Here is a 24,090-nt window from a genome sequence, read left to right on the forward strand (position 1 = left end):
AAAAGTGGCACCTTATCCTGACCTCCTAGCAGGACCAATGGTGTAGTGGTAATATGTGAAGTCCAGGCACTCATCATGACAGTCCTGATTTGATATACCCTGGGAGACTCCAAATATTCAGGCAGTTGTGTGGATCGATGTCAACAAACCAGTCCTAGCAGTTCCCTTTTCCTTCCCACTGACTTCGCCTGGCGCGGGGGCATCTTTGCAGAGATGGCAGCTGGAAGGAGAGATATTGAAGGGTGTGCGTGGACACGTGTCCAACACACGCATGTTGCAGGGAGGTGGGGCCCAGCTGGCTTTCTAAGCTTCCTGTGCTGGGACCCCAAGCCTCTTCACCATTTTGCAGTCCTTAGCAGCAGTTGCTAGGGCCTTTTAGGGCCTTTTAGCCTCAGGAGTTGTAGGACAGTTTGTGTGCCTTAGTTGGGTCTTGATAGCTCAGGAGCCTGGCCTTAAAGTGACAGGATCTCTGGAGCTTTGGGGAATAGGCATGGTTGAGGCCTAGTGGCCACCTGTGACCTATATTACTACAGAGGCCTTGTGGGCCTAGGGCTTCAGGCCTAGTCAGCTCCCTACCCCTGGGTCTCACAGCTAGAAAGGTGGGGGGACTTGGAGTAGTGTTGAGGGCCCCCTGGACGTGCTTGCTACAAGTTTGCTGTGCAAGAATTTTGCATCCGCCCACTAGGCCTAGAGGATTTGAGGTCTCTAAAAGGATCACAGCCCAATTTTCATGATGTCACCCAAGAAAGGGGAAGGAGGTAAGAAGGGGAAGGCTCCCAAGTCACCACAAAATGCTCTCCACCTCCACCCAAGCCTTCTTCAAGTGACAAGGAGGAGGAGATTGATATTAGCATAATTCTAGCACAGATAGATGCCATTGAATGGGCCAAAGATATGCCAGGCAGGGCAGAGAGAGCAAAGCGTAAGAGTAAAAGAAATACAGTAAAAATGAACAAGTCCCAAATTGATGTTTTGCTTATGCAGCTTGACTAGATGCCAGTACTAGCAGACCAGCTACAGCACCAAACCCCTCTGATCCAGTGGTTATTGAGCCAGTTTAACTGCTGTGCCAACCCTCAGCCCCCAGCAGTGGCTATACCATACCCTGCAGCAGCACAAGGAGAACCATGATCTGGTGAGTATGCTTCGGTGTTAGAACAATTTTCTTGGCTGGGTTGGGGGCCAATGGGACTATGGTGTTCTATGCCATGGATGACTGGGCAAGGGTGGCCATTTTCTCCACTGATTGGTTTTGGGATGCTGGAACAGGGCGAGAGTCATACCCAGCAGCTAGAGCCCACACAATGAGGAAGTCACCCCACAGTAATCTGCAGCTGAAGCCTGCCTGAGCCCCTGTATGGCAAGGCCCTCCAGAAGATAGCGTTATAGCCCCAGCAAGTCAGCCTAGCACTGTGAACCCAAATGCTGGCAGCAAAGATGAGGTCATACCCCATGGAGAGACATCTATTCCTCTCGGTTACCATTTACTCCCAGCAACCAAAGAAAAAATTTGGTGGGGGAGTTTTTAGATGTGTTCTCTTTGCTACAACAAGACAGAACAAAAGGAAAAGGACAAAGGTGAGGATAAGGACCATGAAAAAATCAAAAAGAGAAAAGTGGACAGGGTTGAGCTAATTGGCTTCCTGGATTTCTGACATACATGGGAGTTATCCTTACAAAGTTCCCACTTAAGGGTATGGTGCTAGTTAAATAATTGGATATTATATATTGGCCCTACACCAAATTTCCAGGGTCCACCTGGCTGGTGTACGAAGAGACATTTAGAATGAGGACGGCATTTGACCCCTCTTTAAGGTGGGACAGAAAGGAGCAAGACCTCTGGCTACAGTTCATGACACCCAAACCAGTTCAAGCTGAGAGGGCCGACAGTGGCCATGTGTTGGCTGCCATGGCGCTGCTGGTCAGGGGGTTCACGCCTACGTGTTATGCTGGGAATTCAGCTCTAAGGGCTTTTGCACTCAAAACCTCTGTAGGTTTAGGCACGAATGCTCTGCTTGTGCAGGGCAGCATCCTTTGCATCGTGCCCCAAGGCCAAAGGATTCAGAGGATTTAGCCGGGATGACCAGGGTGGAAGAAAACAGGGGCCAAGTGGACAACCTATGTCAAAAGGGCCCCACCCCAGTTAACCTACTAGTATTAAGTCCCTCCTTCAGTTGTACCCTGTGAGGTCAGATGCCACATATTTCTGGGAAGGCTTTTCATGGGGCTTTAGGATTCCCTTTGTAGGGGAAAGGGGGCATTTTTTGCAGGAAATCAGAAGTCCCCTCTGGGTATAGAACAGCCAGTCACTGAAAAAATTCAGAAAAAGCTGTCAGCTGGGAAGGTGGTCGGCCCATTTAACACACCTCCCTTCCCAACTCTCAGGATTTCACCACTCATTTTGGTTCCCAAAAAATCACTGGGAGAATTCAGGTTAATTCATAACTTGTCTTTCCCCAGAGGTGATGGAGTAAATGATGCAATCCTGGGCCATCTGTGCACTGTGCGTTATGCATCGATTGATTCTGCAGTGTGCATGGTACAACGTTGTAGAGAGGGCACCCATAATGGGAAAATGAGGCAAATCTGCCTTCCGCACCTTGCCAGTTCATCCTGATGATTTTGATTTGCTGGGTTTTTCCTTTCAAGGAAAATTCTATATTGATAGGGCCCTTCTCATGGGATGTGTCATCTCTTGTGCCACCTTTGAGCACTTCAGCATCTTCTTAGAGTGGGCATTGTGCTGGGAACAATTTGCATAGCACAGTGCATTATTTAGATTATTTTGTTTGCTGGGGCCCGGAATTCTGATCAATGACATTCTGATGGCAGAGTTTGGGAAGCTAACTCAGGAACTGGGTGTCCCGTTGGCCACTAAAAAGAGCAGTTGACATTTCTGAGCATTGAGATCAATGCCCGGTGTCATCTTCCAGTGGACAAGCTATCCACCCTACGCACAAAAATACAGCAGGTGCAGGTAGCACGGAAAGTCACCCTAAAGACACTACAAGAAGTCGTAGGTCACCTTAACTTGCTTGTCAGGTGGTAGCACCAGGACGTGTCTTTCTTGGGCACCTCTGTGACACTATGAAGGGCCTTAGGCTGCCTCACCACAGTGTTAGGGTCACCTCCAAGATGAGGGATGATTTGTCTGTATGGGGTTCTTTCCTTGAACATTTCAATGGGATTTATTTCTGGAGAAGCATTGCTTTAGTCGAAGCTGAGCTTCAGGTGCACTCATATGCATCTGGGGTGGCTGGCTTTGGGTTCATCTTCAGGGATCAGTGGTGTGCTGGGTGCTGGCCTGATTCTTGTAAAGAATTGGGCATTACTCGAGACCTTATGTTCCTCGAGTTCTTCCCAATAGTAGATGCATGACTAATTCAGTCATGCATTTTTGGTGTGACAATCAGGCCACCATTCAGGTAATAAACACCCTATCTTTGCATAATCCCAGGTTAAGAGCTTGGTAAGAGCTTTTGTACTGTGTTGTCTCTGCTTTGATGTCCTTCTTATTGCCAGCCATGTGCCAGGCTTGAACAGTGGCATCACTGATGCATTATCGCGCAACCAGATGGACAGGTTCTGCATGTTGGGTTCAGGCCAATCCAGAGGTCATGCCAGAAGCATTGTGGGAAACTGGAGACTTGAGGCAAAGCAGGCCATGTTCTAATCCCCAGCACCAGAGCTGCGTATGTGAAGGCAGGTAGAAAACTCTTGGAGTTAAGAGTTTTGAAGAATTTAAACCAGGATTAGCCAATGCCCATAGAACATCTGATAGAGTATTGCATACCCTTGAAGTCTTGTGGCCTTTCAGTGCACACTATCAGAGATAAGCTGGTGAGCTTGGTATTCTTAGCCAAGATTAAGGGCCTCATGGATGTCACAGCAGTTTTTAGAATCTGGAGAATGCTGGAGGGTTGGACCTGGGCTAAGGCTATATTCCCAGTTTCGAGGAAGCCCATATCCCCAGAGATACTGCTGAGTCTCAAGGGGATTTAGAAAGTGATGTGCAGCTCCCTTTTTGAGGCTCTTCTTTTTCACGCAACATATTTACCAACATTTTTGGGAGCATTTAGGATAGGGGAATTAGTGGTGCAGTCTCAGTCCAATATGTCTTGCCAAGCCCCCAAAATTGGGGATTTTCAATTGTTGCCAGTGGCAGCCAGGCTGCATCTACACAAATCCAAAATGGACAGCTCCCAGAATACTTAAATATAAGCAGATAGCCCAAAGAAAGAAAGTAAAACCCTAACAATAGCTCTCTGATGAATTGAACAGTTGTCACCAACAAGCATGGTGTATACTTCACCACGCCTTCATGGATCACTGCCTTGTTGTGGCGAAGGGGATTGTGTAACTCAGTGAAGCCATAAGCTATGCCGTGCAGGGCCACCCAAGATGGACAGGTCATGGTGGAGAGTTCTGACAAAATGTGGTCCACTGGAGAAGGAAATGGCAACCCACTCCAGTATTCCTGCCAAGAAAACCCCATGGAACATATCACAAGGCTAAAAGATATGACGCCGGAAGATGAGCCCCTCAGGTCGGAAGGTGTCCAATATACTACTGGGGAAGAGCAAAGGGAATGTCCAAGTAGCGCCAGAAAGAGTGAAGCGGCTGGGCCAAAGCCGAAAGGACACTCAGCTGTGGATGTGTCTGGTGGTGAAAAGAAAATCCGATGCTGTAAAGAACAATATTGTTTAGGAACCTGGAATGTAAGATCAATGAATCAAGGTAAGCTGGAGGTAGTCAAGCATGAGATGGCAAGATTGAACACTGACATCTTGGGAATCAGCGAATTAAAATGGACATGCATCGGCAAATTTAATTCAGGTGACCATTATATCTACTACTGTGGGCAAGAACCCCTTAGAAGAAATGGAGTAGCAGTAGCACTCACAGTCAACAAAAGGGTAGGAAAAGCAGTACTGGGGTACAATCTTAAAAACAATAGAATGATCTCAGTACGAATCCAAGGCAAACCATTCAACATCACAGTAATTCAAGTCTACGCCCCAACCACTGAGGCTGAAGAAGCTGAGGTTGATCGGTTCTATGAAGACTTACAACACCTTCTAGAACTAACACCAAAAAATGATGTCCTCTTCATCATAGGGGATTGGAATGCTAAAGTAGGAAGTCAAGAAATCACCGGGATAACAGGCAAGCATGGCCTTGGTGTACAAAATGAAGCAGGACAAAGGCTCATAGAGTTTTGCCAAGAGAACACGCTGATCATAGCAAACACTCTTTTCCACCAGCACAAGAGGCGACTCTACACATGGACATCACCAGATGGTCAATATCGAAATCAGATTGATTATGTCCTTTGCAGCCAGTGTAGTGTAGTGGTGAGAGTGACGGACTGGGAGCCAGGAGATCCGGGTTCTAGTCCCCACTTGGCCATGGAAGCTCACTGGGTGACTTTGGGCCAGTCACAGACTCTCAGCCCAACCTACCTCACAGGGTTGTTGTTGTGAGGATACAACGGTGAGGAGGAGGATAATGTAAGCCGCCTTGAGTTCCTTGCAAGAGGGGGAAAGGCGGGGTATAAATGCAATAAATAAATAAATATGGAGAAGCTCTATACAGTCAGTCAAAACAAGACCTGGAGCTGACTGTGGCTCAGATCATGAGCTGCTTATTGCAAAATTTCAGCTTAAATTGAAGAACGTAGGGAAAACCACTAAACCATTCCGGTATGACCTAAATCATATCCCTTATGAATATACAGTGGAGGTGAGGAATAGATTTAAGGGATTAGACCTGATAGACAGAGTGCCTGAGGAACTATGGATGGAGGTCCATAACATTGTTCAGGAGGCAGCAACTCAATCCATCCCAAAGAAAAAGAAATGCAAGAAAGCCAAGTGGCTGTCTGAGGAGGCTTTACAAGTAGCTGAGGAAAGAAGGGAAGTGAAAAGGAAGGGAGAAAGGGGAAGATATACCCAACTGAATGCAGAGTTCCAGAGAATAGCAAGGAGAGACAAGAAGGCCTTCTTAAATGAACAATGCTAAGAAATCAAGGAAAACAATAGAATGGGAAAGACTAGAGATCTTTTCAAGAAAATCGGGGATATCAAGGGAACGTTTTGTGCAAAGACAGGCATGATAAAGGACAAAGAAGGCAGGGACCTAACAGAAGCAGATGAGAATAAGAAGAGGTGGCAAGAATACACAGAAGAACTGTACAGGAAAGATCTTAATGTCCCTGATAGCCATGATAGTGCAGTCACTGAACTTGAGCTGGACATCCTAGAGAGTGAAGTCAAGTGGGCCTTAGGAAGCATTACTAACAACAAAGCTAGCGGAGATGACAGTATTCTAGTTGAGCTATTTAAAATCCTAAAACATGATGCTGTTAAAGTGTTGCACTCAATATGCCAACAAATTTGGAACACTCAACAGTGGCCACAAGACTGGAAAAGGTCAGTTTACTTTCCAGTTCCAAAGAAGGGCAACGCCAAAGAATGTTCAAACTACCGCACAATTGCGCTCATTTCACATGCCAGCAAGGTGATGCTCAAAATCCTACAAGCTAGGCTTCAGCAGCATGTGAACCGAGAACTACTGGAAGTACAAGCGGGGTTCCGAAGAGGCAGAGGAACTAGAGATCAAATCGCCAACATTCGCTGCATCATGGAGAAAGCAAGAGAATTCCAGAAAAACGTCTATTTCTGCTTCATTGACTATGCTAAGCCTTTGATTGTGTGGATCACAACAAACTCTGGCAAATTCTTAAAGAGATGGGAGTACCAGACCACCTTACCTGTCTCCTGAGAAACCTGTACGAGGGTCAAGAAGCAACAGTAAGAACCGGACATGGAACAACCGATTGGTTCAAAATCGGGAAAGGAGTACGACAAGGCTGTATATTGTCACCTTGCTTATGTAATTTATATGCAGAGTACATCATGAGAAATGCCGGGTTGGATGAATCACAGGTCGGAATTAAGATTGCCGGGAGAATTATCAACAACCTCCGATATGCAGACGATACCACCCTAATGGCAGAAAGCGAAGAGGATCTCAAGAGCCTCTTGTTGAGGGTGAAAGTGGAGAGTGCAAAAGCTAGTTTGAAACTCAACATTAACAAAACTCAGATCATGGCATCTGGCCCCATCACTTCCTGGCATACAGAAGGGGAAGAAATGGAAGCACTGACAGATTTTACTTTCTTGGGCTCCAGGATCACCGCAGACGGTGACTGTAGCCATGAAATTAAAAGACGCTTGCTCCTTGGGAGGAAAGCTATGACACACCTAGACAACATAGTAAGAAGCAGAGACATCACCTTGCCGACAAAGGTCCGTATAATCAAAGCTATGGTTTTCCCAGCAGCAACGTATGGCTGTGAGAGCTGGACTATAAGGAAGGCTGAGCGCCGAAGAATTGATGCTTTCGAACTGTGGTGCTGGAGAAGACTCTTACGAGCCCCCTGGACTGCAAGGAGGTCAAATCAGTCAATCCTAAAGGAAATCAACCCTGAATGCTCATTGGAAGGACAGATGCTGAAGCTCAAATATTTTGGCCACCTAATGCAAAGAGAAAAGTCACTGGAAAAGACCCTGATGCTGGGCAAGATTGAAGGCAAAAGGAGAAGGGGACGGCAGAGGATGAGATGGCTAGATAGCATCACGGATGCAATGAATATGAACTTGAGCACACTCCGGGAGAGAGCACAGGACAGGAAGGCCTGGCGTGCTATGGTCCATGGGGTCACGAAGAGTCGGACACGACTTAACGACTGAACAGCAACAACAACAACATACTTCATTTACACATTGATCCCGGAAAGGCAACTATGATTTGCTGCATTCCTGCATTGAGCAGGAGGTTGGACTTGATGGTCTTGTAGGCCCCTTCCAACCCTACTATTCTATGATGTGCAAAGGCTGGAAAGTTGCTAAGGTTGGTGAAGCTGCAGCATTCCAGAAAGTGCTTCTTGCATGGCTCCAAGAGGGGCTGTGAGACTCCCATGTTTGTATTATTTCATTACATCCTAGCTGGAAAAGACTGATAAGGGACAGCAAACACATCCAAACCTCCTGGCACTTCATCCCTGCCCATTTTCACCTTTGGGCAAAAAGCGTAGCGCCTCTTAACCCCAGAAGCATGACCTATTTCACCCATGTTGTAACGAGCTTCGTACCTCCTGCTTTCTGTTCCATGTATCTGTTGTATGGGCGTGTTTTCTGTCACACATCCAAACGATGCAGACTAAACTTTGCCACGATGCAAAGTACATTTACATTCCCATGAAACGCAGCGGGTGTTCACTTAAGTGTCCTTCAAATTTGGGAAGAATACTTGCTTGTTTTGATTTGGTGATAACATGAAAAATAGTGGGTTTTATTTGGTTTGTTTTTCAGCTTCCTAAAGTGTTAAAGGAACTTGGAGCTCTGCTGTTCTCACAGAGAGGATAGAACAGTCATTCAATACGTGGATCATGCTCCCTGTATTTGAAAGGAATGGAATTGCTGCACATCAAGCCAAGGATGTCTGCAGCCTTGACAAGAGGAACTGTTTGGCCTAACATTCCTGGGAGGTATTTGTTATGATATGTCTGAGATGTCTGCTGCCTTGACAAGACTTCTATGTCTGCTGCCCATCTGATATGACTGATACGTTGACTGAATAGATATAAACATATCTGTATGTTTTGCCCACCTGATATAAAACACATATGACTGGTATGTGTACTGCCTTGATAACACTGATATGTCTACTGCCTTGCTGATATTGACTCAAATTGAACTATACAGGGCTGATAGGGTTCATCTTTCTGATGCAGGAAACTATATCCGATCTACAAAGGGGCCTGTGTCAAGCTATCCTGAGCAGAGGGGGGGGCAGCAACTAAGCACTAGGCTTGTCCCTCCCCTGTGGCAGGTAAGTGTGGGAAAAGCCAGGTAAGGGGTAGAGTAGGTGAGCACCCAGAGGCACCTTTACAGTGATTGGGGTTTCCTAAGGCTTGCTGCTCAGGGCTTTGAGACCCATGGGCAAGATACAGTTCACTTTTGGGGGCTGCCTCAGCTAACTCACTTGGAGCTGTGCAGCCCCAGGCGGGGGCAACACTGGAAGGCCTCCATTCTCACCAAGAAGCTGTGGCACTGGGGAAGGGGGAAAACCCATGTCCACCCTCCCTGAGACCAAGTTGGGCTCGCCCAATACCCATCAGGCTAGTTGCCTGGAGAATTAGTTAGATCCCACACTGACACCAGATGCTGATGTTTAATAAACGGGGCTCTAGTTCAATCCAATACCCGTGTCTCGCCTCTTTCTTGCCACCTGTGTCTGCAATGCATCTCCTCCAGGAGCAGGTCTTTCATAAAGCTGATGGGTCTTATTTGCCCTTTCAAGACCAAGCCACCCCCAAAATACTTTGCATTACAACAGGGAACAATATATGGTTGCTGGGAAAATTCATTTCCCCCCAGCTAATATGAGGATTGCAGCAAAGCTGAGAGGCAACCAGGAAGCCTGGGGGGCAGGGTGGGGGGCAGATGAGGTCTGCATCCCTGATAATAAAGAAGTCCTGGCACTGCATCCCTGCAAACCGTTGCTCCGTTACACCCCTGAGCGGGGCTGCTCCTGTTCGGGATTCCAGCAGCCGGCCGGCCGTGTCCTCCTCCAAATGTGACAAGCTCTAAGGAGGTGAAGCAAAGCGTTCCACTCCCTGACTCCCCCTGGTTATTCATGTTGCTTTTCCATCTGAAACTCAACTTCCGGTACCTTCTGAGCATGCTCAGTCCGCACTGGGCTGTCGTTTAAAACTATTGTTATTCTTTGCTCCCTTAGATTTGTTTGTTTTAAAGAAGTTTTGCATTTTGCTTGGCACAAAAGCAGGCTGATACCCCCCCCCTTTGTTTCTCAGTGACCCCGCTTTGGCTCCATTTCTGTTGGCGCTACCACCTGAGTTTGCTGCTAGAGCCAGTGATTAAGCTGGTGTAATCTGCAACGGAGGGCACATCCTCCACTTCACGAAGGAGGAATATGGCCTTCGCACACCCCATATCTGTACTAGGATTGCCAATTTTTTTTGCCACTCTCTGCTCCTTTAACAGCAGCTCGCTGTACAAACATGAGCCTGAAAAAATATTTATCTCCATGCCACGAAGAGCATCGCCCGCCAATGTTAAACTTCTCTTAAAGGCACAGGAGTAGGTCAGGCGGAGCTTCACTCTGGCCAGTTAGCAATGCAAACCTGTATAGGCCCTGTCTTGCCCAAGTCTTGTTTGGCGCTTAGAATACAGCTGCGTCCTTAAGGCTGCCAGCTGACCAGAAAATACCCAGCCTCTCATGCTCCTATGTCTTTAACTGAGGTTTAATCTGCAGAAATCAGAAGGCGAATAAAACACCATCAGCTGCTGCTTTCTGCAGATTAAGAGACATTTATTTATTTTTAATTTACATTTATATACTGCCCAACAGCCAAGGCTCTTTGGGCAATTCACAACCAGGAGGAACTGGTTCAAAAGCAGGCCACCCTCATTTCCCCAAGAGCTACCATGCAGTTTTACCTGCCCTCATGGGCGGTGGGGTGGGGTGGGGTGGGGTGGGGTGGGGTGGGGTGGGGGGCTTGGAGGCAGCTGAATTTCTTGAACTCACCTCTCCCTGTGATGTTCACATGAACAAACAGTAACTCTTTTTGGAAGAGCTGTTTGCACTCCTGTATCTTTGCTTTGCTTTACAGCACAATCCTATGCTTGTTTACCTGGGAGTAAGTGCCACTGTGTTCAGTGTGGCTTTCTCCCTAGTGGATGTGTTTAGGGGGACTGCAGCCTTAATCAACATCCCTATCATAAACAGTACCAGGAGTTAAAGTGCAAGCGAGACTTCAGTAGCATTCAGTATTTGAAATCTGAAATTAACACTGGCATTTGCAGAGTGCTGATGAAACTGAACTTCTGCTGCTAGAATCTTGAGTTTTTTCACCGAAGCACCAGTTTCTGAAAGCATCTCTTTTGATGGTGTTTTTAAAGTGATGGTTTTGAGGATTTGTATTGCTTTCAGTTTTTAGTGTATGAAATTAGACCTTTAGGCTTGTATGCACTTTTTGAGGGCTGAAAGGTGGTATTCACATATATTTGATAAACAAATAATTGTGTGCTTTTATACTGCTTATAACTGTAGAGCCAACTGACCACTTTAATATATTTTGGGTGGTCTGGCAATGCAGCTGACCATGACTTTCTTTAGAGATGATGCTGTTTGGCTTAGTTTTAAAGGGGGGGTTGACCAATTCAAGAAGGAAGAGAGGTCTATCCATGGCTCTTAGCTAGGCTTTCTAAACACAGCCTCCATGCTCAGGAGCAGCATACCCTGAGTATCAGTTGCTGAAGAGGGAGGGAGCTATACAAGGTGGGGGGGGGGCTGTTGCCCTCAGGTCCTGCCTCGGGACTTCCTGGAGGCATCTGGATGGCCACTGTGGGAAACTGGATGCTAGATTAACTGGACCTTTGATTTGCTCAATCCAGCAGGGCAATTCTTCTGGTCTCATGTCTTGCCCAGGCTGAGGGCCACCTGTGGAGCCAGGATGGAATAGACATCCAGGTCTCTTTGCCTTTCTGGGCAGCGTGGCTCATGCAGCCAGCTAGGGCTCTTGCCTCTGCAGAGCACCTGCCTTCTCTGCTTGTGGCTTTCTCTGGTTACCATCCGGTTTGCATAAGTGGATCTACAGGGGTGGGTGGGGTGAATGGATGTTGCTATGGGGGGGGGGGAAGGGGGGTTGGACTAGGTGGCCTGCATGGAGGGCTTCTGACTTATGAAAGGTGAGTTACAACGGTGGTGGTTTGGGGGCAGGTGGAGCCCTTCAGTTCCATTTACCTGCAGTTTCTTCTGTAGGCAACAAGAGCCCTAGGAGAAATGCTTCAGAGCTGTACCTGCACAGTGCCTATGGGCACATTCTACCCCCAATACTTGTAGCTCTTCTAACACTGATCCATTTTCTGATAAGCCTCCCAGGCTACAAAGAACAAAGGCTTGCCATTGGAGTAAAGACCATCCAGCATGAAACACATTTCAGACATGAAAGGTGATTATGTGGGGGAGAAAAGCCAGCCTGATAAGATGCACATATGCTGGGCATCAGCCCCCTTCTCTTCCATGAGGATGGAAAGAACCTTCCATGTACCCTGACCCAGAGGTAATACCCGTGTGGGCAGGACGCATCCCTCCCCCCTCTGTTGAAGAGATTGGGCCACCCCTGTGTCTATTATGGACAGTGGGGCGGTAGAGCCAGGGCTCACAGGGATGCAGTGCGGGCACATTTATAATTACAGGAACACTGAACTTGTCTGCCACCCCACCTCAGCATTCCCTGTTGCCTCTCTCAGCTGCATTCCTCACAAGGGCTGGGGGGAAATCCCAAGACAATATATTGTTCCCTTTTGTAATGCAAATATTTTGGGAAGGCTTCGTCTGGAATGGGTATTTCAGACCCATTAACTTTATCAAAGACCTGTTCCTGTGGGAGATGAAAACTGCTAGAATGGGCTTGTTACCTGCATTTTTGGACTCCCCGTGGGGCCATGGCTGTGGGGACAATCATGAGCTTCAAAATTTACCACTGCGCTACTGATTATGGGGCAAAGGGACATGACCCTACCTGGATGCCTCCTAAGTGACCCTGGGCTCATGAAGACTAGGACCTTACTTTTATAACATTTATCAAAGGTTTCCTTTTCAATGTCAGTTCACAGCAGAAGCTCTGAAAATGCTCGTCTGCTGAGAGCAAAATAGAGTGCCGTTATTCAACATGGAGAAGAGTAGTTGCTGGGATCTTCTGTCCAGTGCCGAAGATCACCTCAAAGGCATTCTTCAACCGACTAGGCAGGCTGCTGTCAGGGTTCTCCTAAGCCTCTGAAATGACACATGCCATCTGGTTTCTGTGTGATCCCAGAGCCCTGGGGACAGCTAGAAGACACCATGTGACTGGGCTGCTTCAAGAGGTGATCCTTAAACTTTCCGCAGATGACCACAAAAAGAGGGCTTTGACTGCCAGGGCGCTCTTTGCAGGAGTAAGCTGTGCTAGTAGCCAAGATGTGCAGCTGGCTGTTTCTACGTGTGGTGGGTTGTGTGCAGTGCACAACAGGTGTGTGTGTCTGTGTGTTCTGGCTCTGCTTTGGTGCATGCCTGAGTAAGAGAGACTCTGAGCTGAATATGGCTTTAACCAGTTTGGATGAGAGGCCATGGGGCAATTTCCAAAGCAGGACCCAAATATCGCTCTCTTTGTGCCCCTCAAGCATTCCATAATTTCCAGGTTACATTCATTGTCTTTGTGCGCAAAAGATAAAGGTGCTGAGCACACCCTCCTTGTCCCAATGATGCTACAGCCAGCCAAATTAGCAGGCACCCACCCTTTTTCCTAAAGGAGGCATGTGAGGATCTCTTCCCTACCAGGGCACTAGGGAGGATTTTCCTGGCAATACCAGGAATGGGTCAAGCAACCAACCAGGGTTTGGGTTGAAGGGAGGCTTAGCTGCCCATCAGGCACAGATGGACTTGCCAAGTCTCAAGGTTGGACATCGGGGGGGGGGGTCTCATTCTCATAGTCTGCAGGAGGAGTAGCATCTCAGGGAGAGGGGCTAGAATGGAGGGAGAGCTTTTTTCTGCTGGTTTGCACCCTGTCCACCAGGCAGAGCCAGTCTCTGCCCTGCCCCTCCAGGTGCCATCTTCTGCCTCCACCAGGTGCCTCTAGGCTCCACCCCTAACCTAGCAGGCTCCACCCCCCGCTCTGTCCAGCACCATCTTTTTTAGCTCCCAAGCTCTGGAGGTCAAGGTCTGAGCCGCAGAGCACTTGGTTATTCTGAGAAAGTAGACATCCTGGGCTCTCATATTGAAACAGCTGTCATCCATCACTGCAGACAGCACCCTCCCCCCTTCAAGCCAGTAGCATCTGCCCATCATCTTGCCTGGAACTGTGACTGGTGAAAGCTTCTATATATAGTCCCAAGATCCCACCCCTAAGGGGAAGACCAGCCAACTGGGGCATCTGATAATGCAGCGTTGTTGACCCCTTCCTTCTCTCAATGAGCCCTGTTGTCCCATCATGGCGGGGGGGGGGAGTGGCCCTCAACATGTTGCTGGACTGTAATTTCCATCAGCCCTAGCCAGCATCACCGGTGGAGAAGGATGATGAGAGCGACAGTCCAGCAACATCTTGAGGACCACACACTGCCCAACCCTGCACTACTGTGTGAAAGGGTGTGTGGAGATGGTTGTCACATATATATATTCCCTGTTGGACCCCCCACCCCACCCCACTGGAAGAAGTGATATGGGGGGGCTGTAGAGTAAGTCCCTATCCCTTTGGCATGTGCACTACAGGGATTCCCCCAGGTTTTGGTCTGCAGCTAATGCTGGTTGGGCTCTTCAGTTGCTGTACAGCAAGTCAGCAACAGAGGTGCTCCTCAAGAGATCCATTATGAGCATGCTGGAGGAATGGAAAGAGGAGCCCCGGCCCACTCCCCCCTGGCTCAGCCTCCATGAGCTGGAGAATGTGGATCTTGGCACACGGAAGGTAAAGCATATGTGCTGGGTTTCGTCAGTCTATTATTGTAGGATAGAGGTGCAGAGCCTCAGGCCTGGAGGACAAATCCAGTCCTCCCAGGGTCCCCAGCCCTTCCCCTGGCTCCACCTCCTTTTTCTAACCAGTGATCGTTTAGTGGTTTCCCAGCCTTTGCTCAGTCCCACGCCCCCATTCTGAAAGGCTGAAAAGCCTCTCCTAAGACCTCATTGCTGATAGGAAGAGCTGTAAGCTAAGATATGCTAGCATTTGGGGTGGTTTGGGTTTTTTGGCCTTGGCCCTCTTGGCTTTGGCCCCACCAACCACTGGGATGCAGCCCCAAAGGACCTCTGCAAAACTGAATTTATCCTGTAGGCTGAAAGAGGTTCTGCATCCTTGCTGTAGGTCCTGCAGAGCGTTGCTTTTATCTGTCCATCTGTTGGTCTATAGGAGCTCTGGAGCCTTAGATACTTCCCATTTTTTGCAACCATGGCAGGCGCAGTGCTAGGTACCTAAAGTATCTGGGGCTCAGCCCTATCAGGCAAAAAAGGAACACATTTGCATATGCTGATTTACATATGCAAATATATGTGCATAATTAGAAATAATTATTCTAATTTGAATTGTATAGCAGGCAAACTAATTAACCTCTTGCTTGATTTCATGACAAAACTGTGATGATCTTGTGCAATGTCCTAAACTGGGCTTGTTTAAAACTTACCCTCTAGGCACCCACAGTTTTCCTTGGTCTTTCAGGCTGAAATCCAAATGGGGATGATGAAATACCTAGGACCAGCAAAGAGCTGTATGGCGCTTTAAACATTTACTGATTAATTGCAAACTGAACATGGTACACTAGAGAAGGAGAAATTATGCATAGTGTGGAGAATGTGGAGAGGAAGACAGTTTGCTCCCTCTCTCATAATACTAGAACCCAATGGGGTCATCCCATGAAGCTGATTTGTGGGAGATTCAGGACAGATAAAAGGACTTCGTCATACAGCGCAGAGTTAAACTGTGGAATTCACTACCACAAGATGCAGCGATGGCCACCAAATTGGATGGTTTTAAAAGGGATTTAAACAAAGTTATGAAAGACAAGGCTATCAAAGGCTACTAGTCCTCATGGCTCTGTCCTACCTCCAGTATCAGAGGCAGAATGCCTATGTACAACCGTTGCTGGGGAACATGGGTGGGAGGGTGCTGTTGCATTCATGTCCTGCTTGTGGGTTTCCCATAGGCAGCTACTGTATGAACAGAATGCTGGGGACTAGATGGACCCTTGGTCTAATCCAGTATGGCTCTACATATGTTCTTATGCAATGCTAGCAGCTAAGCGTATTATTCTACAACACTGGAAAGCAAATAAAACCTCAATTACTGTATACACAATTGGATGCAAGATCTATTGATCTTTGCTGCCCACTGGAAAGGTATATCACACCAAATTACAGTATGTATTCCAGATAAGAACACATTAACCCATTAAGGACAGCAGTTCCTGGTGATAATACTATCTTTCCCATATAATTAAAATCTGTAGTGGGAAAAGGTACACTGTCATCATTAACTCCAAATGGAACAGAATCAAAACTGCTGATATATTCCAGGAGCCTCTTTTCAAGTTGCTGATGCTCTTGGGCAGTGCCTAGTAAGTCCTAGCGAATGCTGAGGAAGGTTCAGAGTACGGGCAAAACAGATATTTTACTAAACTCAATTAGAAGAGCTCATGGTAGAGCCCAGGCCTTCCACGTAGAAGATTCCAAGTTCAATCATTGGCAACTTCAGTTAAAAGGGAAAGGGTGTTGGGGGGAAAGCAGGGGATGGAAAAAGCCAAGAGCCCAATGGTCTGGCTATGGCCCAGGAAGCGTCTTCTGCCCATCTACAAGGAAACAGTTCTTTTCCCTTTCAGCTGACAAGCCCAGTTGCCAGCCTTGCCCATTCTGTGCACAAGCTTTGGGCTCAGGGGCTGCAGCCTGACTCTTTCCCCTAATTTTCTTTGTCACAACTGAAAATTGAAGTCTGTGGCCTCCATAGTCTTGGAAAGGATGAAAGAGCCTGAGGATAGCGATGGAGGCCCTCCACCCACATTTCCCCAAATGTGAGTCACAACTCACAGAAGGGTGGCAGTGTTGTCTCAGGTGAGTCTCAGGTGAGTCTCAGGGTGTACTCATTCCCTCCACCACCCCACTTGCCCCATCTCATCTTGATGCTCTGCCACCAGCCCACCTGTCTGCAGCTGCCACTGCCTGTGAGAAAGGAAAGGGGGGCAGGGGAGGAGAAAAAGGAGCCAGAGGGGAGATGAGAGAAAGGAAGATACAGAAGGGGCAGGGAGGAGGGGAGAAAGGAAAGAGGGAGAGGAAGGAAGGGTCAAAGACAGGAAGAAAGGAAGAGCAGAAGGATGGACAAGAGGGAGGAAAGAAAGAGCAGGGGGGGTCAGGGAGAAGAGAGAAGGAAACAAAGAGAGGAGGAGAGGAGACTACACAGCGAGAGGAGTCAGAGAAAAAGAGCCAGCACAATGGAAGGAAGAGCTGGGGGTGGGGGGAGACAGAGGAACCAGGCAGATGGAGGGACAAAAGAGAAGCCAGAGATAGAAAGGGGGAGGAGAGAGAGAAAGGGAGATGGGAGTAGGGTGAAAGAAAAAAAGGAAGAAAGAAGGGAACCAGAAAGAGGGAAAGGGAGTGTTAAAGAGCCAGAAATAGAGAGGAAGGATGGAAAGAAAAGAGTCAGAGAGAGAAAGGAGAGCAGCTAGGAAGAAAAAGAAAGTAAGAAAGAGCCAGAGAGACAAGAAAAAGAAAGAAAGAAGCCAGAGAGACAGAAGAAAAACCGGAGGGAGCCAGATGGTAGCACACGCGCACACAGTGTGCATGTTCATGCACATACACAGATAAGGGAGCACTCCTAACATTTTTGGGATTGGACCCCACCCTCCTGCAGCAGCCAATTTGTGGTGGTGCCCCAAGCATTTTTTCAAATGCCATGTGCGCCCACCATTTTGTACCACCATTGTGTGACTGACAGTTCCCAGTGATTTTGAGCCCACTCAAGTGGGTCCTGGGTTCTAGCAGGTGGCAAACTATACCCAAACAGAGTGTGTTGTGTGTTGGGGTGCATGTGGAAAAGTGGGGATCATTTGTCCAAGACGACATATGATATCAGAAGTCAAGAGTGAACTGCCAACATTTAGCTCCAGCTGCAACTAGAATTGCACCTTCAGATGTTTAATCAAGCTAGGAGAGCTACAAGTGTGGCAGCTACAAACTTGAGCCAAATAATACCAAGGACTAGCTACAGCAGACCCTCTAGACACTGAACCCATTTCAAGAGACCAGGACTAAAGTACTACACACATTTTTATTGGCAATTTGATACATATATTTGGAAACCTGCACTCCAAAAGCATCTGCACTAAAAAGAACACCCACTCCTTGCATCCCAGAATCATTTTACTCAGGAGGCACACATTGCTGCTTGCCTGCTTTTCCTCTTCAGAGTTTATACACAGAAACACACACAATTCTCAAGCTTAAAAAAACATTTTGGGGGCATCATGTAGCATAACCTTATGATAGCTGTGCAAACATTTTCCCCACATATATCAATAGGTAAATAGATATCAAGTCAAAAGCCACACCAAGGGAGTTATTCATAGGTAAACTGACCCAAGCCATATTCCCCCAGAGTAAAGATATCGAAGTGTTGCCTATCTGGGCATTTCATGGCAGCCCAACATACTTTGTCATGTCTTCACAGGCTATGTAATCATTACCTTTTAATGCGTGCCCCCCCCCCCAGCCTCAGTCCTGTTTAGTGGTCTCCTTGTTGAGCTATTCTCTGACCACAAAGAACTAGTTCTGCCCATAAAGGGAAAGGCTTAGTAGCTCTGCAGTGCCTAAGAACAACAGCTCTCAAATCTTTCTCCTCTTACTGATATTTCAGACACAACACGGGCCATCCCTTATAGATATGCTGCTCTCCTTTGGTGCAAGAGTCTCCCACTCAGAGTGCCCTATTAACAGATGGGACAGGGGGTGGGATCTCTGGGGCATTTCTACTTAAAGGCACTGCATTCAGTATGTCCTGCACTTAGAGAGAAAACAAAAAAGCTTGCTTCCAGCAATTGCCCAGTGAAGGGCTGATGTTAGATAGCTTATTCTTTCAACTCATTCCTTCAACCCCTTATGACAGAAATAATGTAACAGTCCCTTTGGGGCTGAGTCTTGTCTCTCAAGATCATTTCCTCTAAAGCAGCCTTACCCAACTTGGTGTCCTCCAGAGGTGTTGGACTACAGCCCCCATCAGCCCCAGCCAGAAGACTCAATAGTCAGGCACTGTGGGAGCTGCAGTCAAAAACATCTGGAGGGCACCAGGCTTAAAGGAATGCATTGATAGGGGAGCAGTGCAGTGAAGGATTAGCAGAGAGGGGTCGCCATGTGACACGCCAGCATCTTGTTTGCAAAAAGGTGAAGGGCCCGCTTGGGAGAGCAAATCCCTACATTTAAAATAATTAGCCAGTCCAATCATTACATACAATTAAAAACACAGCCATATAGCTTTAATTCATGTCTAGGATGCTAAAAGCAATTTGTGACCCTCGCACATGGAGTCTTCCTTTGGCAAGTCTACCAAGCCTCTTCCTGAGGGGATGGTCCAGGACACTGCTTCCAAGAGCCTAGCTCAAATCCTCCATTACGAAGACAGCCTCTGAAGACGAACCACTTCCAGGTCCATCATTATGAGCTGCTGGAGGGAAGACCTTGGCGCCGTTCAGAGAGATCTGCGGCCTCCTCGTCCTCCCACGGCGGTTATGCGTGATAGGTTGGGCTGTGCTACTGCAGGTGCCATATGTCTCAGGACGGTCAATGAGGGTGGGTGTTGTAGGAATGTAGAGGAGACCCCCCTCCTCATCCTCATACCCCTCCTCCTCCTCCTCCTCCTGTCTCTCCTTCTCCGCCTGGTGCTGCCGAATGCGGGATATCACCCAGTTTTGGAATCTGGGGTAGCAGCAGAAGAGACACATACAAAGGAGCGCAGCAACCAATAATACGGCGAGGACAGAACAGATGCTCAAGTCCACTAGGAAGAAAAGAGAGGCTGGTCACTTTTTAGCACAAGCACCCCTAAAACCAGCCCTTTCCCTCTCCCCATCCCCACCCGTTCTCTGCACTTTGGTCCTCATTTCTTCCCCCGCCAGCAAGCCACAAGCCACACAACTCACACACCACCCTTTCCAGGGGACAAGCTTGCATTTGGGGCCTGGCCCCAAATGTATTTCTCAAGGTTCTGGCTCTATTCCACAGACCCCAGAGTGCCCATCAGTGCTAATGAAATGGGCGGGGGGAAGTCTGTTTAATTGTCATGCAGGGAGCAATCTGTAAGGGGGGGGGAGAAGAAAGGGTTGGCTCCTTGCTGCAACACTCCTCCCCCCCCCCCGTTTAAAAAGTCTTTCCCCACATGGCGATTAATCTTAGAAAAAAAGATTTTGCTATGGGATGGTCTGGGTGCGAATTAATTGAAAATGTATTTTATCGATAATCTATATGCATATTTGTATCCTATCAGCCCAGGGCCCCAAATCTTTTATGTGCCTAGCAAGAGACCCGCACCCTTGTACACCAGGGGAATGCCACCCTAACTCCCCCATCTCAACAACTGCCAGTCAGGATTAGCCTCACTATCCAGAAAACATTACCACAGTCTTGAACCCAGTTTAAAAAAAAAAAAAAAACCTTTGGGTGGGGATTAGAGAGAGGAGACGGGGTGGCCACATACTAACACAGGACTAAAGTATCCAAAGGGGGAGGGAGCAGACCCAAAAGCCATTCACCAACTCTCAGTTAGAGTGTACAGCTGCAATCCTATGGATGTAAGACATGTTTCTGCCCTAACACCACCCCAGCATTCGCCAGCTAGAGTTGGTGAATGCTGGGGGATTTGTTGGGTTTTTCCTCGCATGTTATGCATATCTTAACATACAAGTTTGGGAAAGCAAATCCCTACCCTTAAAACAAATATTCAGTCCAATCAAGACATACAATTAACAAACCTGCATGTTAAAAGCAGAAAAATGTCCTATAACTCCCAGCAAGCAAATGCCTACATTTAAAATAATTAGTCAGCCCAATCAGTTGTGTTAAAAATTGTGGTTTTAATGTTCTATATATTTTAAATTATTTTATTGTGTGTTGTTTGGTTTTAGTTTTTGTGAACCGCCCAGAGAGCTTCGGCTATTGGGCGGTATAGAAATGAAATAATTAAATAAATAAAATAAAATAAATCAGTAGCACAATTAAACTTGCATAATAACAGATTACACATTACGACAGAAAAACGTCCTACAGCTCCCATCATTCCCCAGCCAGCATGCTGGGAGTTGTGGGATCCCCCCCCCCCCCGCGTTTTAACTACGCATAGAATCGCGCCCTAAAACCCCGTGCTGGGAACAATAGACCAGTGGTACGGGGCGCGCGTGGCTCGTCGAGGGGCCCCGCTCCAGCACCAAAAGTGGTGAAGAAGGGATCGGTGCCCACTCCCCCGACGCCAGCCAGGAGAGACAGTGGTAGCCTAGCAGGTGCGGGAAAGAGCCCCTTGCTGCGCAGAACAGCCCCGTGTCCCCTCTTATCGCCGCGGCCTCGCCAGCATCCAGGCGGCCGTCGGCGGGGCGCCGCCGCTGACTCGGCGCGGCCTCCCTCAAGGACGCCCGGAAGGAGGGAGCTGCAGGTACCTAGCTCGGGGAGGCCGCTGTCGACGCGCAGCTCCGGGCACTGGGACGCTCCGCCCGTCGGCTCCGTCCCGTAACTCCAGGCGCGGCCCGATTCGCTTGGAGCCGTGGCGAGCGCGCCCCTCGGCGCCGACGGCAGGCCCGGAGCGCCCGGCTGAGTCCGCTGCATGGTGCGCGCTGCTTCAGGCCTGGGCTCGTCCGACACGTCGGGGCGGCGCCTCCTTTCCAAAGCTCCGCGCGCTGCTCCAGCTGGTGGGCCTCTCGATCCAGCGAGCCCGGCGACTCTTTGCAAGTAGCCACCGCGGCGCCCGGGCAGCTCTTATCGAAAGAAGGAGCCTCGCCTTGATGAGGCGGCCCGTGCAAGTCGTCTCAGCTGGGCCCTGGCCCCGATCCTCGCCTATCCCATCGATAAGGATCCCTCCCATCAGGGTTAAACTGGCTCCTGCTCCAAATGGGCCACTGACACAGCGCATGGCCCTGAATCATGGCTGCTGATAACCTCAGCCACTCTTCCTTTACTCAGAAGTAGGGCTCAGGAGAACTTACTTCTTGGTAACAACAGGCAACTGGAGCGGAAGAAGTAAATGTACTGGGAAGTAAGCTCCACTATGTTCCATTGGATTTACTCCTGATTAAACATGCATGAAATTGTATCATATTACCCAGAAGTTATGAAAGCTCTCCTGAGTTTAATGGGACTTACACTTTTGTAACAGCCCCAGTTTGTGCGTTTACTCAGCAATACATTTCACTTTGGTCAGTGTAGTACTTACTCCCAAGTAAGTGACCTAAGCACTGCTGTGAGGAAGTCCCATTAAACAAAGTCAGACTTACTTCAGAGTAAGCATGCATGGAATTGGAATCATCGCCTCAGGAAATCTTAATATAGGTTAAGATATAACAATGAGCAAACAGGGTCCCTCCCTTCTTATTACTGACGCCTTCTGTGCAATTCAGTTGGGTTGCTAAAGCAGCCAAATGTCCTTCCGTGAAGTCAGTCTGATCAGCTGTTGCTGGAGCCTAGCGGACTCATTGTGATAAAAGGGCTGTGTTGGTGGAATAAATCAGATTCTCTTCTGCAGCTTGGCCACCGGAACAAAAGCATAGTGACTTGATCCATGTAAGCTACATTCCCAAGTGTTCAGACCTTTTAGTGCTTGGCTCATGCCCAGTCACAGGTCTTGGACCCTGCTTCTGGCTAACTCTCTGCTTAGAGCCCGTTATTCAAGAGCTGAGGGATGGCCATATTCCTACAGCAAGATAAATCACAGGTAGGCAAACCACCCATCTACCTTTGCTTGTGTAGAGGTGGACATGCCATTAGGTGAGGAGACTTCCTCTGATGGCAGATTTGGGGAGGCATTGAAAGTAGCAATACTGATCTAACCCAGGGTTCCACCAAGCACAAGCTTGGAAATTTTCCAGGCACAGATTGTGATCCATTTGGTCACCTTGCAAGTATCCTGGCATTTTGGCCTTTGAGATGAGTCTGCAATGCTATTCCACCATTTATCGATGCTTGCAATTCACAATCAAATTTCAAATTATTTTAACATCGTGTTTTTATTCTTTATCCTGTCTGCTGTCCACTGCTCCGAAGACTTTGGATGTGGAGTGGTATATATTGAAAATAAATAAATACTGTAAAATAAATAAATAAATAAATAAATAAATGCTGGTCATTTATTATCATGATGTATATTCTTCCCTTCAGGATACAAATCCTTCCACGGAAGTTTACAACACCAAACACATTAATAAAATAAAAATGTCAGCATATATCAAGATCCTTTTCTCATGACAGTTGGTAGTAGATGGCCCTGCGAGGGATGGGTAGGTATGGAAGCAGGGAGGCAGTCCAGTTGGCGCAGGTTCTGGATTGATGCTGATGGCAACATGTTGATGACTGATGCAAACCCATCAGAGCTCACGTTTGATACACATGACCACATGACCATCATTTGATATTTGTTATTACGCCACATCGGATCTACTGACTAATCCAGTAGTGCTAGATACAGAACAAACTACAGAGACTAAAGCTATTTATTTACATGTTTTATATACTCCTTAAAGTCATCCACTAGAATGGAAGAAAGGAAAAGCCCTTTTAATCACATCCAAATAGGGCTTATTTCTGTCCTCAAACTGGGTCAGAAAACCAATGAAATAACTATGAAGATAAGCAATGAGAGCTAAGGACTACCCAGAAGAACACCCAATCTGCTCTGCCCCAGTGTTTTGATTGACAGAAATCAACCAGTGAAGCTTTCCATGGCATGAAGCTAAATGTCCTCACCTGCTAATTGATACTGTTTGAATTACTGTTAAAGGGGCAGCTACAAGGGCTTGAAAAGCTGGCAACGTAAGATAGGACTAGAAGACTCTCTAGGGAGCTGGCAGAAGGAGGCATCCCAGCATTTGGGTCATCAACTCAAAATTTTGTGCAAGTGAAACTGTTCCTACTAAATGGAACACCCTGACCCTCCTCTTATGTACAACTTTGCCATATGGCTAAAGATTCAAATAAAATTGACCAGGGCCCTAAAGCAGCAAAGAGGAAAGATATGGAATGAAATTGGCCTGAATTGCCTGGGGAGTTCGAAAACTAAAGGATCTGTAGCAAAGGCCTCCAGAGTTTCACAGGTGCAGCTAAATACTACCAAAGTGCACAATACAAGATAAGAGCTCTAAGGAAGAGATGACACCTAGAAAAGGGTTCTGTTCTTAGCAGGGAATTTCTGGCTCTCCTCATTTTTTTTTAATCTCCCTGCCCCCCTTAGAAGACAGATTCATTCCAATTCATTCTATCTCTACCTTAGTATGGGAAGAGTCAAATTCCTATTTTATAGTGAGG

The 24,090-nt window shown here is 47.6% G+C and overlaps 1 protein-coding gene and 1 long non-coding RNA gene across 2 annotated transcripts; one reads left to right on the forward strand and one right to left on the reverse strand.

Annotated features, from left to right (window-relative positions):
* Positions 1 to 265: 265 nt before the first annotated feature.
* Positions 266 to 9,265, forward strand: LOC146338619 (uncharacterized). Its single transcript, XR_014784763.1, has 3 exons — positions 266 to 758; positions 985 to 1,135; positions 8,376 to 9,265. It is a non-coding gene; the product is annotated as an uncharacterized LOC146338619 (long non-coding RNA).
* Positions 9,266 to 17,848: 8,583 nt separating this feature from the next.
* Positions 17,849 to 21,700, reverse strand: LOC146338620 (uncharacterized). The gene is made up of 2 exons (XM_084813358.1): positions 21,237 to 21,700; positions 17,849 to 19,588 (listed from the first exon to the last, which is right to left on the reverse strand). The coding sequence occupies exons 1-2, from the start codon at positions 21,400 to 21,402 to the stop codon at positions 19,185 to 19,187; spliced, it is 570 nt and encodes a 189-aa protein (XP_084669484.1). The 5' UTR covers positions 21,403 to 21,700; the 3' UTR covers positions 17,849 to 19,184.
* Positions 21,701 to 24,090: the final 2,390 nt, after the last annotated feature.

This window comes from Heloderma suspectum, chromosome 9, assembly GCF_057233095.1.
Source record: "Heloderma suspectum isolate Gila_16-S chromosome 9, 16-S_ref, whole genome shotgun sequence".
Taxonomy (NCBI): domain Eukaryota; kingdom Metazoa; phylum Chordata; class Lepidosauria; order Squamata; family Helodermatidae; genus Heloderma; species Heloderma suspectum.

What these genes read in the sequence shown, in the direction of transcription:
- LOC146338620 (XM_084813358.1), bottom strand. Translation starts at nt 21,402, where the DNA reads ATGCAGCGGACTCAGCCGGGCGCTCCGGGCCTGCCGTCGGCGCCGAGG. An exon ending in CAGCGGCCTCCCCGAGCTAG is followed by an intron (nt 19,589 to 21,236) that starts GTACCTGCAGCT and finishes TTTTCTTCCTAG; the next exon opens with TGGACTTGAGCATCTGTTCT.